Here is a 14,866-nt window from a genome sequence, read left to right as displayed (position 1 = left end):
CACTCCACGGTAAAATTTGTATGCTAGTCCATTCAAATTCATTTGTTGAATATGGGTCCCTGACTTAATTTACTTTCTCTTGACCCTACTCTGGACTAATAATTTCTGGAATATTAGTTGCTAACTCATTTTCGCTTTTAGAGCTGTATCACAAAAGGAAAATGTTACTTACTCTGTAAGCATCTGTTTGTGCATGTAGTGCTGTAGATTCCCATGTTTTGCACAATCCTGTGATCCAGTGTTGTACTCAGATGTGTATAACTTGTTTTTCTTTGAAGAAGTCTTTCGAGTCAAAAGGTGTTGTGACTCCTCCTATGACTGGTATTGTGTATGTTTATCAGTTCCTTTGTTAGATTGTTTTCCCACACGGTGGGTGAGGATGGCGATTAAAGTAAAGTAGAGGAAATATATCGACAACAGCCGAAGGCTTCCAGGGAAAAGGGTAGGCACATGTGAATCTACAGTAATACATGCCATAAACAGATGCTTAAGGGGCAAGTAACATTTCTCATTAGTGGAATGGGTAAAGGTAGATAAACGTGTGTAGGCTATAAAGCAGTTGTCCCCTAAAGTGGAGGCTAGCCAGAGGATGTTGCAAAAGATTGAAAATGTGTACGTAGTACAGCCTGGCAGGGTTGTGAACCATGGCTGTTTGGCCCACATGGAAGCCACCAGTATGAGAGTGAACGAGCTCTGCCAGAGTCTCCAGACCATATATGGAATAAGTGGAAGAGACAGTAAAGTGTAGGCAAAATCCTCCATGGTGTATTACCTATGGACTGTGGGAGAGGAATCCTGGAGGGAGAAGCTTTGGCATTTGACGTTTTCTGCGGTTGCGAAGAGGTCTACATCGGGAAATCCCTCAACTTTGTAAGTACAGGAGTAGGACTTGGGGATGAAGTTCCTACCTGTGGACTTGTTGCTACCTCCTGCTAAGCAGGTCTGCAAGTCTTTGTCCGCTCCTGGATGTTATTCCGCTAGCAGGTGTACCTTATGGTGGATCGCCCTACGCCAAATGCTCTGCACCAGCTTGGAGTGCTGGGGAGAGTGTGTGCCCCCCTATTTCCGAAGGTAGTACATGGCTGTCATGTTGTCTGGTTTGATGTTATATGTGGCAGTAGAAGCACTTGAGAGCCAATTGTACTGCAAGCACCTCCAGGTGGTTGATATGGAAGGACTGCTGAAGAAGTGTCCATAGACCCTGAACCGTCATATGCAGCAGATGTGCTACCAATCTGTGAAGGAGGCATCCGTGGTGATGGTCACCTGTGGGACTGGGGTTACCAAAGGTCTGGTTGTTGCTGTTCTGCCACTGCAGAGAGCGATGGCCCAAGTCAACACTAGATCCTCCAAAAGACCCTTTGATTGTGACCATTGAGCTGGCAGGCACTCCTGGAGCGGTCACATGCATAATCGAGCATGAGGAACAAAGGCAATGCAAAAGGCCATCATGGTTAGAAGACGTATCATCATTGTGACCTTCAACTGGTGATTAAGCTGAAAAAGAGGCAGCAGGTGCTGGGCGGCTTGAACCCAGGGCTGGGATAAGCTTTACCGATGACTGAGTTCAGAATCGCTCCTAAGAAGGGCTGTATCTGAAGTAGTTGGAGGTGAGAGGCTGACAATTATGGTGAAGATGAGATCGTGGAAGAGATTTAAGGTGATCAGAGTGTGGGCGAGGCACTGCTCCCTGCTTGCAATCTTTATCAGCCAGTCATCGAAGTATGGAAATACGTGGACGCCCCTCCTCCTGAGAGGCTACTTTTGCAAGGCATTTGGTAAAGACTAGGTGCTGTAGTTATACTGAAGGGCAGAACTTTAAATTGAAAATGCTGTCCACTCACCACAAACCTGAGGAAGCATCCATATGCAGGATGGATTGGAATGTGGAAATAAGTGCCCTTCAGGCCGAGGGTGGTCATGAAGTCACCTGCTGCAGCAGTGGGATGACATCCCGGAGCATGACCATGTGGAAGTGCTCTGACAGAATGTACTTGTTGAGGTGCCTGAGATCAAGTATGGGCCTGAGGGATCCGGCTTTCTTGGGGAGGAGAAAGTACAGGCAGAGTATCCCTTTGCAGCTGTGGAACAGGCTCTAGAGCCCCTTTGAGCAGTAGCGCATCTACTTCCTCCTGGAGGAGATACTGGTGGTATGTGCGGGGGGATGTTTAGTGGTGGAACAGTGTGCTCCACGCAACAGCAGTGTTGCACAATGGACAGAACCTATTGATTAGAGTTGATATTTTGCCATTATGCGAGAAACCTTTGTATGTGACCCTCAATAGGTGTGTGATCTGAGGGTAGGGAGAGAGAGTCACTGCTTGGTGGGAGTGGTCCCTTCGCCGCACCACCGCTGCCCCTGCCCTGTCAGTTATTCCCCCTGTAGGCACCCATGGAATAACCACAGGAGGCTTGCTAATGCTGTTGCCTCTGGTGTGAGGTGGATGCCTCTGGAGAGGCGATTTTTGTACTGTCACAACACCGCAGGCAAAGACAGAACCCGCGGGCGATGGGGACTGGAGAGCCCCCATTGACTTGACAGTCTCCAGGTCTTTCTTCATTTCCTCTAGCATATGATCAAGTTGGCAAGAGGTCAAGAGATCAAGTGGTCCAAGAGGTGTTCCCTGTCAAAAAGAATGTTGAACAAATGCTATTGGACTTCTGGCTGAAAGCCAGAGACATGGAGCCAGGCATGAAGGACGATCATGATACTGGAGTTGATATACCTGGCGGCAGATTTGGCTGCACCCTGGGCACATGTGATGGTGGTATTGGAGATGGTCTGGCCCTTGGCCAAAGCTCCTTAGTCCTTTGTCTGTATTGGTCTTGGAGATGTTGGATGAGTTCTCCCATCTCATGCCACTGAGCTCGGCTGCACCTGGAGAGTAGGCCGACCGAGTTGACGATGAGCCAATGGGTGACAGATTGGGTGAGCACACTTTTGTCCACTATTGTACAGAACAGAGGACCCTAGTAGTTAAGGATCACACGAATGATAGACATATACTAGATAGTATATATGACTTCTGTCCAGCCGGACAGGTATTTTATTTTTCAATTTTTCATGTAAAGATTGTAAATATAAAATTTATACAAAAGTGGGCACAGCCTGTGACCCACAGAGGACAAGACAAAACAGGTGACAAAACAATTATGTAAAGGCGCACAAAAGCGGTCTGTACTATTATTCAGTTTTACAGACAGGAATTAAGTCATAGCAACCCATTGTTTTACACAATACGCGAATTCAAACAAACATATGGTGCATAAAAGTCGACGGCATTTCGATGCAATTAGGGAATACATGCATCATCATCAGGACAAAAACTGGTGTGTCATGTTTGTCTTGAGAGTCTTTTACAATTTCATTACCCCTCATATATGCATGAATGCAAACTTGGCGGTACTTGGACTGTCAATAGTGATATATATAACATCATCGCCGGTGAAAGGAATAATGCGGGGAGTTATAGTGGAGGCTCGGTGTTCGTTCTCCCGGCGGTCAATTAGTCCATATTGGGAGTTATCTCGGTTCTGCTAGATAGCAGGACGGGGGGGGTTCTGGCGGTGTCCACAGCATCTATCATTTTGCTTTATATGTCTGGCAGCAGGGCCTCCCTAGTCCATTCTGCATTTGTTTATATACATGCAGTATGCACAAGCAGTCTCCAGGGTGAGCTGCCTCGAATATAAGGTGGATCTGATGGGGAGGCCTTATATTTCTCATCAACCCTGGGCATGACTACTTTGGCCTTAACTAGGTCTTTAAAGATATATTGGGTAGATTTTAGCATGCCCTTCAGCATGGACGGGTATTGGCTCGAGCGCAGTGTGTGTGAAAGTGTCTCAACTAAGTAGACATCCTCCTCAGTGATGGTGTGTAAGTTCACCTTGTGGAAGGTGTCTTCTTTGTAAATGGCTTCGAAATATGAGCTGGTACCATCCAGAGGGGAAGGCTTGGTGGGGTAGAGGTCAGGGTCATTGTCACCTGTGGGAACAACTCCATAAGTATCCTAAGGATAATCTTGGGGCTCTGGGTCATAGGGGGTATCATATGGATCCTTAGGATCTAGAGGGCTACCTTCCCCATATTATGAATGTGTGAACCCCTCTGGTGAAGCTGGTGGAGTGGAGTAGTTGTTTTAAGCGAAGGAGTGGCGGCCTTGAGTGGTGGAGAAGGAAGGTGAGGAAAGGGGAGAAAGCTGGGAAGGCAGGGGGTTGGTGCCCCATCTCGATGTTTCTTGGGTGTTGGAAGAGGTGGTGGATCCAATGCAAGTTGCTCCTTGAAGGCAGCTTCCTCTTGCGAGCGAGGGTGTCCTGTACCTTTGGTGGTTGCTTGGCAACATTCTTACCTGTTTGAGGGTGGATGAATAGTCACTTCTGCTTACTGTCCAACTTCTTCTGGAGGCGCTGCAGAAGTAGGGCATAGAGGTCTTCAAAGCCCATTCAGGAAAGTTCTATAGGTGGGCGTGTCACGGCGACAGGTGGTTTGGCTTCGAATCGGGTCTTGGTGTCAAAGGATGTTTCGGCTCCGAAGAGCGAGGCCCAGCTGATGCTGAGGAACCAGAAGGCATTGCTGGCATTTAGGAAAGCCAGGTCTTATGTGAGTATGTCAGCATAAGAGCTGGGGTCAGCTCTAAGGCCTTGTATCGGTGCTGCGGTACAAAAGGAGGTGGTGATGGACGGAGATTCTGAACCAATCAAACACTCACACCCAGTCAAAAGATCTAGGTTTAATCCATCACCGTTCTTTAGCCCACTCTGCCACCCCAGTTCAGACATGGCCATATGCAAATCAGTCTGACCCTGTGCCTCATGGGAACAGTCCAGCCCAAACTGCCAAGCCATGCCTTCCCTGGACCGGAAACAAGCTTCCTAGGACCGTTTGTATCGGTGCTGGCCAAGGCTAGGTTGCAGTGGTGGACTGGAAGGCTGTTGGGCTGGTAGTGGGCTTGAAGCCCGGCTCCCCAAGGGGAAGTGGTTGGCCGGTTGGTGTGAGTGATGGCGAACAGTAATCACGGTCGACGTCTTCGGGCATTGTCTTAGTGGGGGTGGCTGGTCGTCGGCTTCAGGGTCTGAAGGAGAGCTCAGCTCCAGACTAAAGCAGTCTGGGTACTCTGCTGACACGGAGGTGACCGTTTCCACTTACACTTCAGCGTCTTCACTGAAAATGTTGTGGCGTATCTTTGTCTTGCCACTGCTCCATCTTGCATCAAGCAAGGTTGCATACCAAGTGGTGATCATACCAGAAATATTTGGAGTAGAATTCAAAATGGTACCCTTTACACCATGGATTTATCACTATTTTGACTCTGGGCCCACGTAAGTATTCCATGTCTTTTTGGCTAATGAAGGCTCCTTGTTTCTATGTGAGAATCCCCCTGCTACTCCTCACTTCCCAATATCTTTGATACTGATATAACCAGTGTATTTATATATTTTGTTTGTGGATCTTTACATTAGACCATGCAATATATTCATTATACAGTGTAAGACAGACAAATCACAATAGAACAACAGCATATAGACAATTCTTTAATGTACAGTCAACTCGTGATTACAGTACATCAATTGACTTGTTGTCTGAAAGGCTATCCGTTATCCACATACCTAAGTGTCCAACACATATAATGACACATTATAACTTTAATGAGAAAGTGTCAAACATAACCATTGAAGGTTTGACAGTCACTTTTATTGGCGACATAGTATTCTCCCTCAGGTTGTATTGGTCCAACAGGTACTATATGGCCCTCTGTGGTTGTAGTTGATGGATTTTTGATGCTTTTAGTGGTTTCGGAGGTATAAGGGTACTTCTTGACCTTCCGGTGTCCCTCTTTTATCACAGTATATGTGTCCTGATCACGTTCCTAATTACACCAAAGAGTTTCGACCTTGATGGGCCAGGATTTTTGACGAACATCTTCCTCAGGGCTACAAGTTTACTTGTATGGGACACATTTGTGATTCTTGTCATTCCAGGGAACTCCGCCTTCTATATTAACAGGTGTGTTGATTAGGGGATGGGGGTTTAGGTTGGACTCCATCTCCTCTGTGTCACATAATAAGTAAGGTTAATTTACATATATATGCAAACCGCCAGGGTGGGTGCATCTAATATCCTGCTTTGTGGTGGCTGCTGATGCTTGTTTTAACGACCTCCCCATGCCGAGGCATCTGTGGGGAATGACTATCTGTGGGCGGTGACTCCAGATCCTTCATTACTTGGGCCGCACCTTCAATCCTCAGAGATTCAATCTTCAAACACAGAAAGGTCAAGGAGTACACTTATACCTCCAAGACCAATAAAACCCTCAAATATCTATCTACTTTAACAACTTAGGGCCATATAGTACTAGTAGGACAAATAAACCCTCAGGGAGAATACATCCCCAGTAAAATTGACTGTCAAACCTTCATTGGTTATGTTGGACTCTTTCTCAATGTTATATATATGTGAAATGTATGTTGATAACAAATAGCCTTTCAGACAAGTCAATTTATGTACTGTAATGTCGAGTTGACTGTACGTTAAAGAATTTTCTATGTTCTGTTGGTTTATAAGTGTCACTGTTGTGATGTGTCTGTCTTACAATGTATAATGAATACATTATGTGGTCTAATTTAAAGATCCACAAAAAAGTCTTACTCTCGCAAAAATCTTATTTAGGATTGTCTGCTTTTATTTTTATGCCATTATGGACTATAGAAAATATAGTAAGTGAAGTAAGGCGTAGCAGAGATAATCTCCTAAGGAAACAAGGAGCCTTCATTGCAAAGGAGACACAGAATACTTCCGTGGGCTCAGGGTCAAAATTGTGATAAAACCATGGTGTAAGGGGTGTCATTTTGAATGTTAGTACACCGATCCTGCCCTTATTGCCTTAACTGGATCACTCCCCATTGCGATAGATACAAATATTTGGAGTGGCACTGTGGACGGTACTGAAAAGGGGTTCTTTCCACCATGGCTTGAACATTCTCGAAGCGGGTGGCCGAAGAGAAGGGCTGAGGGGCCCGGGGCCCCAAACGGATCATTGACAAATATACTGGGACAGACCCGACGGAAGCGAGACAGAGTAAGAAAACTGCAAGGAATGCGATTGTTTTGTGCCAATGGGAGTTGAAGTAACAAAGAATCCGACGACAAATGCCACACATTTTTTCCATTAGCAAACAATGAAAATTCACTGTATTATGATGAATGCACTGTCCCGAGGGCAGCTGCGAACTCTCACTACCCAGGGGGCAGCGTATTCAGGTGAAAAACCTGCTTTAAAGCAGCTCCGTGTTTTCACAGTGTTGCCTGCACTTTGAAGAGGAATTAGAGATCCCCTTGCAGGCGGGTGCAGTGAGTGACTGCACCTACCTGCAAGGGGATGTCTGGGGGTCCATAGTACCCTCTTTACCCCCTGCAAAGCGTTGCCATCCTGGGGCACTGATAGTACGCCACCTTTTAGATGGCGCACTGTCAGTGCGCCTCTTGAGAGCTTCTTTGCCTCGGCGCCCGCGTCTGTAATACGGCGCAGGTGCAGAGGCAAAGGGATTCCTTAATTTGCATGGGGCATGCTCGGATGTAAATGAGGGGATGTCCTCTGAAGATAGCGCTGGCGCTTTACGTGCGCCAGCAATATCGGCATTACAGAAAGGGTCGTACAAGTGTCTGCAGCCCTTTCTGTACTACCATAGTGCATCAGGGGCACACAAAATGGACACAAACATCAGTTGCGCCGTGAGGCACTTGTATAATATGGCCCCAGGTGTTCAAATTACACATTTTAGGAATATTTGTCAAACCAAAACTAAATGTTACTCATAGAATACAAAGTATTGTTTCAATAACAAATTGAACAACTGAATAAAGTTTACAAATCTGAGAAACGAAGGCTTTAAAACTATAGGACGTATTGTAAATGGTTTGAGGGAGACAGCTTTTGAATTTGTTGGCTGCCTTTGCTTCATCGCCTAAATAGATTTCCGTTTTTGTGCTTTTCTGTTTATTTGGTTAACACCTGTCTACCCCATTTGAATGTGCTGTGCAAAGTATTAATTAGAGAAACACCACTCAAAATTGAAAATACCTTATATAGGGCAATTTGTGCTAGGCTCGAACATGGTGCCGTTTACTGCTGATCAGTTAAAATACAGCTGACAGCTATGCTGACATAATCAAATAACACCAAGTCAGATCTATTTATGTGTAATATGGGTAATACCACTGGCAATTTTAAATGTGTTCATGGCATATGAATCTGTAGGTACACATGCTCTGCATTCTACTGCCATCTAGTGTTGGGCTTAGAAGTGTACAACTTGTTTTTCTTTGAAGAAGTCTTTCACATCAAGAAGTGTTGTGACTCCTCCTATGACTGGTACTGCACATGGTCATTAGTTCCATTGTTAGATTGTTTTCTTCCGCCCTCAGGTTTCCTATATCCAGCATTTAGTGCTAGATATAAAACTTTTTGCAGTCGCAAACACTCCAATTCAGTGTGCAACTGTAAAAAAAGTTATTTTCAATATAAGACTGGTACAGTTGCTGTATGAATATAGAAAAACAATTTGTAAGGGACGTGTTGTGGGCATCGATTCCAAATTGCAATTCAGTAACATGTATATCAAAGGTATGCAACCAGAATCCCAGTTGTACCTGCTTCAAAAGTTACAGACTCCCAAGGCGGAGTGGTAACCTATTTATAAAAGCGATGGGGTGCCCTTTGGACCTCTTTCCATTTGTACATTTAGGGAAAACTTTCAGGGGGAGTAGCCATTTGTCCAGACAGCCACTGCCAATTCTCTCTGAAACATTTGAAAAAAATAACCTTTTTTATTTTAAATGAAGGCCTGTTTCCTTAAGGGAATTAGGTTGCTTAAAAATGAAAACAAATTTACTTTATGGCAAGTCAGTCACAGAAATGGTGTCTGCTGACCTTTGGTGGCCACCATGTCTGTGATCATTACCAATTGGACTGAGTCACTAATTAGTAGATCAGATTCCGACTCACTCAGAATACTTATTTTGTGAACAGACCTGTTAATGTATAGGTTGGTTTGCAAAATCAGTTTCTGCTCACAAAAAGACGAGTTACAAATAGTGACTGCTTTTCGCAACCATTAAAACAGTACATCTGCCCATTACTTGGGGACTTGGGGTCTCTGGAAGCCCTTGAGAGAGTGTGCATTTATCTCTGTGCCTCAGTTGACTATTTCCAATGATCAGTTAGCCATTCTACCTGACAGTAGACTTGTGCTGGTGCTGTTCGATGCAGGATTGCTCATATGAGAATGTTTTTCATTGACATGTTAAGCTATTAAGGATTTCTCAAATCAAATCCACTCGGTAAAATACCAATGGTTGAGTAACTATTGACAAGAATTTGTCAATGGAGGATGCATTTGCTATCAGTTGTGGCTGAACTTTATTTGACTTTTGAGGTTTCTCTTTAAATGGCAATTACAAATTAACTTGCTTCGGAACATGTATTTATTGCAGGAAAATTCTCTTAAATAAAGACCCCTGGCAGACTCACAGAACTCTACCTTGAATTACTTTTAGAAAGACTACTGAAAATACATATTTCCCAAATTGTCTTTGCCTAATATGTCAAATGATTTAGGTATTTTCAAGACTTACATACCCCTCTGTGTTCCACACAGACACCTTTTATCAGGTACTTATTGTTGCCTTGTATTTCAGGACTAGCAACATTTTGTACTTGATGAAATGGTTATCATGGCCATGTCTTATACTGATGTCCTTCATAAAATCACCCACATCCTCTGTATTTCCCTTTAACTCCTGAGGAAGGCTGTCTAACAGTTCAAAACACACTAAATGGGTCAGGCTGCTTTCATTTGATAACTTGTTGCAAGGACTTTTTGTCAGCAAGAAGCTTTGCGAAATTGAATACAAGATTTTAACTGGACCTTTGGAATTTGATTTAAAATGCAGTGTGGGGAGTTATTTTACAAAGATGTATCCACATTGCGGCAAGTCTCCTGGAAGTGGCTCTATATGCGTGAGTCTTTTACGAGCTTCACAGGTAGTCAACATCTGTGACACGAACTGTGAGGAGTGGAGCAGAAGATGGTGTGATATTTGAATTTTCTTCATGGTTTAGGCTTTAGAGAGTCTTGATCACTTATCAAGGCTTCTGCAGATAAGACGCCATCACATAAAAAGCAGTGCAATGTAGAACATATGATAGATTTCTGAAGAAAAATATGACCTCCTCCCAGCAGGAGGATCTGAAGAGTGGAAGCCTCAAAATATACTTACAACCTTCATGACCATCATGGACAATCTGGAAGGCAAAAGACCTCACTTCCCCTTGCCTAGCCAAAGTCGGGGAAAGGAGTTACAATGGGTCAGCAGATTTGTGATGTGTGCACCTTCCCAGTACAGGTTATGCTAAGGCAATACTGATAAAGGATCTGTTGGGGCTGTGGCACCCTTCAAGGATAGAGGAGTCAGGAGGTGTGCCAGGGTATGTTGCATGGCAGGTGACTATCAATGTATTCTCTGGTCAGAGATTTGTTTTTCCCCGATAGCTCCAGCTACAGTGATAGCCCCTGATGTGCTTCCCAGAATTGCTGAGTAAATCTGACAAGTCTGGATGAAAAGCATGTCATATGTTTACTCTACCAACCTCCTTTCACTGACACTTTATCTTTACCCAGAGGAAGAATCAATCTAAGGCAACCCAACGGCTCCTGTTTAAAACTGCCTGGAAGTTCTCATGTTAGGTGTGAAACCAAAGCAATAATTAGTCTCCTATTGAATAAACAATAAAACATTAAAATCTCAAAATAGAGCTCCTCAAAGGTACAGTACTACAGTTGAACTTACATCATCCTCTTGGACGTTGGACTCATCCTTCAAAGACTTGTAAGACAGTGAACTGTTCCTCTGAAACAAAAAAAAGAGAACATTCACACTTCTGCTGTTAAATGATGCCTATGACACCCTCTCTTTGCATCAGCTATTTTTCAATAATCCCATTTATGAATAACACCATTTACAAAAGCTACCTTCAACAGTGATCAGTTATTGAGCTCAACTCTATCAGTGTAAAGAGTTAATGTAGTATTCAGTCAAGACAGTGGGACTGGTGAAATTAGTGTGCCATGTGTTATAAAGACATCGGTGATGAGGCACAAATATTTAATAAGTATACCAGAAAAGATGCATTGGCATTTTAAATCAAATCACTAAATGTGCCACTAGGAAATAATTTAAAAATAAATAAATTCTGCTATGCCACTTTTATTTTTTGTAGCATATGCGCTCAATGTCCTAAAAAAAAAATGTATTTGAGGCAAATATTGTATTATGTTGAGCAACAAGTGAGGTAGGTCTTAATATTTACAACAGAAAATAAATGGGTTCCTTCCTCTATGAAAAAAAGTTAGTTCATCATTTTAGACTGGACTCAAATTTGGGAGTATTTGAGGATTTGTGGGTGAGATTTACACCCTGACTCAATGCCTGAAGGTCGCTTGCAAAGACTTCTGCTGGGAAGGTGCATGAATGCTGGCACACAGGTGGACCATATTTACATGCAGACATCCACATGTTAATGAGTCACAGCCCTTGTATGTGTTTATGCATTGTTGGAAATGTGTCCTTTCTACAGGGTTACCCTGTATTTTTTTGCTCTGTGGCTGAACCGTATTTTTGCTGGCTATAGAACTCTGTGCACGTTATCTCTGCTAACCAATTGTGAAGCGTGTGCTCCTCTTTTCAACATGATGAAATTGGTATACTTCTGATTGGTGTATTTCATTTGCCTATAAGTCCCAAGTATATGGTATCAAATGTACTAAGAGCTGGTAAATTACATGCTGTAAGTGGACTGTGGCACCTGTTGTGACGTCCAGTTAAGTGGCACTGTTAAGCATGCCTCCAGGCCCACCGGTAGCATAACAGTGCAGGTTTAACTGCAAATTTGACCTGTCAATATAGCCCTTTTTGGCAGACCTAAATCTTCCTTGTAAATGTTTGTAAGTCACCCCTAGGTAGGCCTTATCGCCAATAAGGCAGGGGGCATGGTACCTAAAAGTAGGAAATGTAAACGTTTAGTGTTAAATATGTCCATATAGAGAAAATACATTTAAAGCTATTCTCAATGTGCCAGGACCGGCTGTTCCATAGGAAAGCATTGGGATACAATATTAAGTGTAATAAATGTTATCTTCACTTAGAAGTTAAATCTGTATTTTTCTTTTTCCCCTCTGTCAGCTAGTAGTTAGCATTTCAATGGATGTGAATAAGGTGTGGACAGGACAGGGGCAAATAGCCTTGGGTTTGGGGAGGTGTTGTTATGCCCTTGACATGACATGCCCTCGTTATGCCATTGACATGACATGCCCTTGACATGGGCCCAGCCTGTGGGCCCATGAACTTGATTAGCATCAGAGTCTTACCCTGTCACAAGCAGCTGGATTTAACATCCAGGAGTTCCTGCTTCTTGTGACCCTCAAACCAGACCGGCCTCCATAACAGTGGGCCTCTTGTTGACATCACTGTGTCAGATCCTGCTGGAGTGACAAGAGCTGATTGAAAGGTCTGTTAGGGTTTTTCAAATGGCATTTATGGCACACATCAAAGGAGAAAAACAGAATGCCAAAACAATTTGTGAGTATTCTCTGGTTGCTAAAAGCTGAGCTTTGTTTTGCCAGACATCTGCTTCTGAGTTTGTTGAGGGTACATGCATTGCATAAAACTGGATTTAGTGTTAGATGTGGGAGGACACCAGGATTACAATATTGCACACACAGCACCCCCCCCCCCCCCAACCATTTGTGCCCAAGTTTATTGGGACTGATGACTTTGGCCATCTTGAAAATCCCCAAAATAGGTTAGGTTAGCCCCGGGAACCTTTAATCCATTGGTTATGGGTTCCCCAAGAGTCCTTTCCACACACTAGGTCATATCAATCATAAATGTGGCATTTCCAAATACTCACTTCAGAACACTCTGGGCCCTGTGGGAGATCAGAAGAGGACTGAACCTTCTTTCTGAGACCTGAGAATAACCTAGAAGACTGGACTTGCTCTGTCTCTTGTACCCAGAACAGCAAAGTGGCCTCAAAGGGTCATAAGGCAGGTTTCCTGCTAAGGCCACAGGGACACAAAAAGCTACAAGATACCTTTTTATGCAACTGCCTAGCTGGCAACTGGATCTGGAGTGGACCCTCTTGTTGGCCTTTGTGTGTCACCCTGTGAGTCTCTAAGTCTCTCTCCTGAGATTCTGGGGGAAGATTAGGAAAAATGTACTCTTGGTGTGGAATGAGGCTTTAAAGGAATTAAGGCAGAAGGTAAAATCTTTGATCAGGACAAGCCTGGTTAGTGTATCCGATCTGTGTTTCATCGCGGTTTGCATTCAACTGTGCTTAGGTCCTGTGACTATCATTGGCACTTTGTGCTTCTTGGCACTATTTCTACTTAAATTGTTTTTTAAAAATTATATCATTTAAAAATCATATCACTTTTTTTTGTTTAACATTGTTTTAATTGATTTTACAATAACTTTGCGGTTTACAGTGCATTATTTTCGTTCCTCTGCTTTGATCAAAACTTTTAATACAAGACAGAGCATGGCTTTACAGATATAGCTCGCTCAGTATCTACAAAAACGCCGGCCGATATTAACTGTTATAGTGATCTTTGTCCAGCTATCGGCTTGACATCATAGTGTACTGTTTTCAATTTACTTAATGCTTAGTCAACAACATAACATAAAAAACCTAACAACCTACACCTGAACCACTTACAGTGAACTTATATATACACCCATCTGTGTCGCACCCACAATTCCCCCCGCCCACGCACGTGACCCAACAAGGCCATTTTCTTTATGGATCTTTTTTACGTAATCACCCATTCATCCTAGTAGATAATACATACCAGGCATTTGGTATACCTTGCAGTGTGGGGGCTAGGTATATATACTTAAGAGGGGAGGCCAACAATGCATGTGTGAGCCCATGCAGGATAGCTGGACGAGGCAGTGATCGCTACCTTACATTCCCTACTTTATAGGCCATCTTCACTCGCATGTCCGTTGTCAATTGCAGGCATTCCCGGTGGCGACTGCAGGCGGTCCCGCCAGGCTATGCGAAAGTCCGATAGTATCGTGTCCCACACCGCAGCCCTCTAGCATCCTCCCGTTTAAGAGTAACACATTCCGCCTGCGTGCAGCATAGTGGTGATTGGTACCAGGCCTCTGCTGCCGGGCGGTCAGGCGACTTCCAACTGCATGTGAGCAGCCTCTTGGCGACTATGAGTCCCAGGTCTATGTACCTGGAGGGCACTGTGTTTTTTGGATCTGAGGTACAGACCCAAGAGGCATTGCTCCAACGTCCAGTCCAGTTCCCGGTACGTGCATTGAACCAAGCAACTGGTGACCATGCCCCAGTATGTATGGATGGCAACGCATAACCACAACACATGCAGTAGGTTTGCTCCTATTTCGTCGCATCTCGCACATTTGGCATCAGTGCGATCAAAATATTTATTTATGCGCTCCGGTGTTAGATAAGCTCTGTGAATGATATAATATTGTATGAGTCGGAATCGAACGTTCCGAGGTATTCGCACCGGGCTCTCAAGAAAATGTTCCCAGTCCCGATCAGTGGTGGGCCCCTTCAAGTCCGCGTCCCATCGAGCTCGGAAGGACAGCAGCTGCGGAGCCTTATGTGTGCGGAGGGATTCCGCAAACCACTTGGTTAAGTGCCTGCCTTTGCCCAGCTCGTGCAGATACTGTATACTTAAGTGGGTGGCAGGTTCTTAAAAATCATATCACCTTATTAGATTTTTGTCATTTTGGTATCATTGTTTTTATTAAATTGTACTCTATTTTTCA

General features: G+C 44.0%; 1 protein-coding gene across 1 annotated transcript in view; it reads right to left on the bottom strand.

The window, feature by feature from the left end:
- The window catches only part of PAG1 (phosphoprotein membrane anchor with glycosphingolipid microdomains 1), a 518,307-nt gene that overhangs the window by 5,650 nt on the left and 497,791 nt on the right, over positions 1-14,866 (bottom strand). Inside the window, exon 10 of the mRNA XM_078687109.1 lies at positions 10,850-10,909. Coding sequence (XP_078543235.1) covers positions 10,850-10,909 — 60 coding nt within the window. The remainder of the gene's footprint in view (positions 1-10,849; positions 10,910-14,866) is intronic.

Source organism: Lissotriton helveticus, chromosome 4_1, assembly GCF_964261635.1.
Source record: "Lissotriton helveticus chromosome 4_1, aLisHel1.1, whole genome shotgun sequence".
Taxonomy (NCBI): domain Eukaryota; kingdom Metazoa; phylum Chordata; class Amphibia; order Caudata; family Salamandridae; genus Lissotriton; species Lissotriton helveticus.
This window is presented reverse-complemented; position numbering and strand designations above follow the sequence as displayed.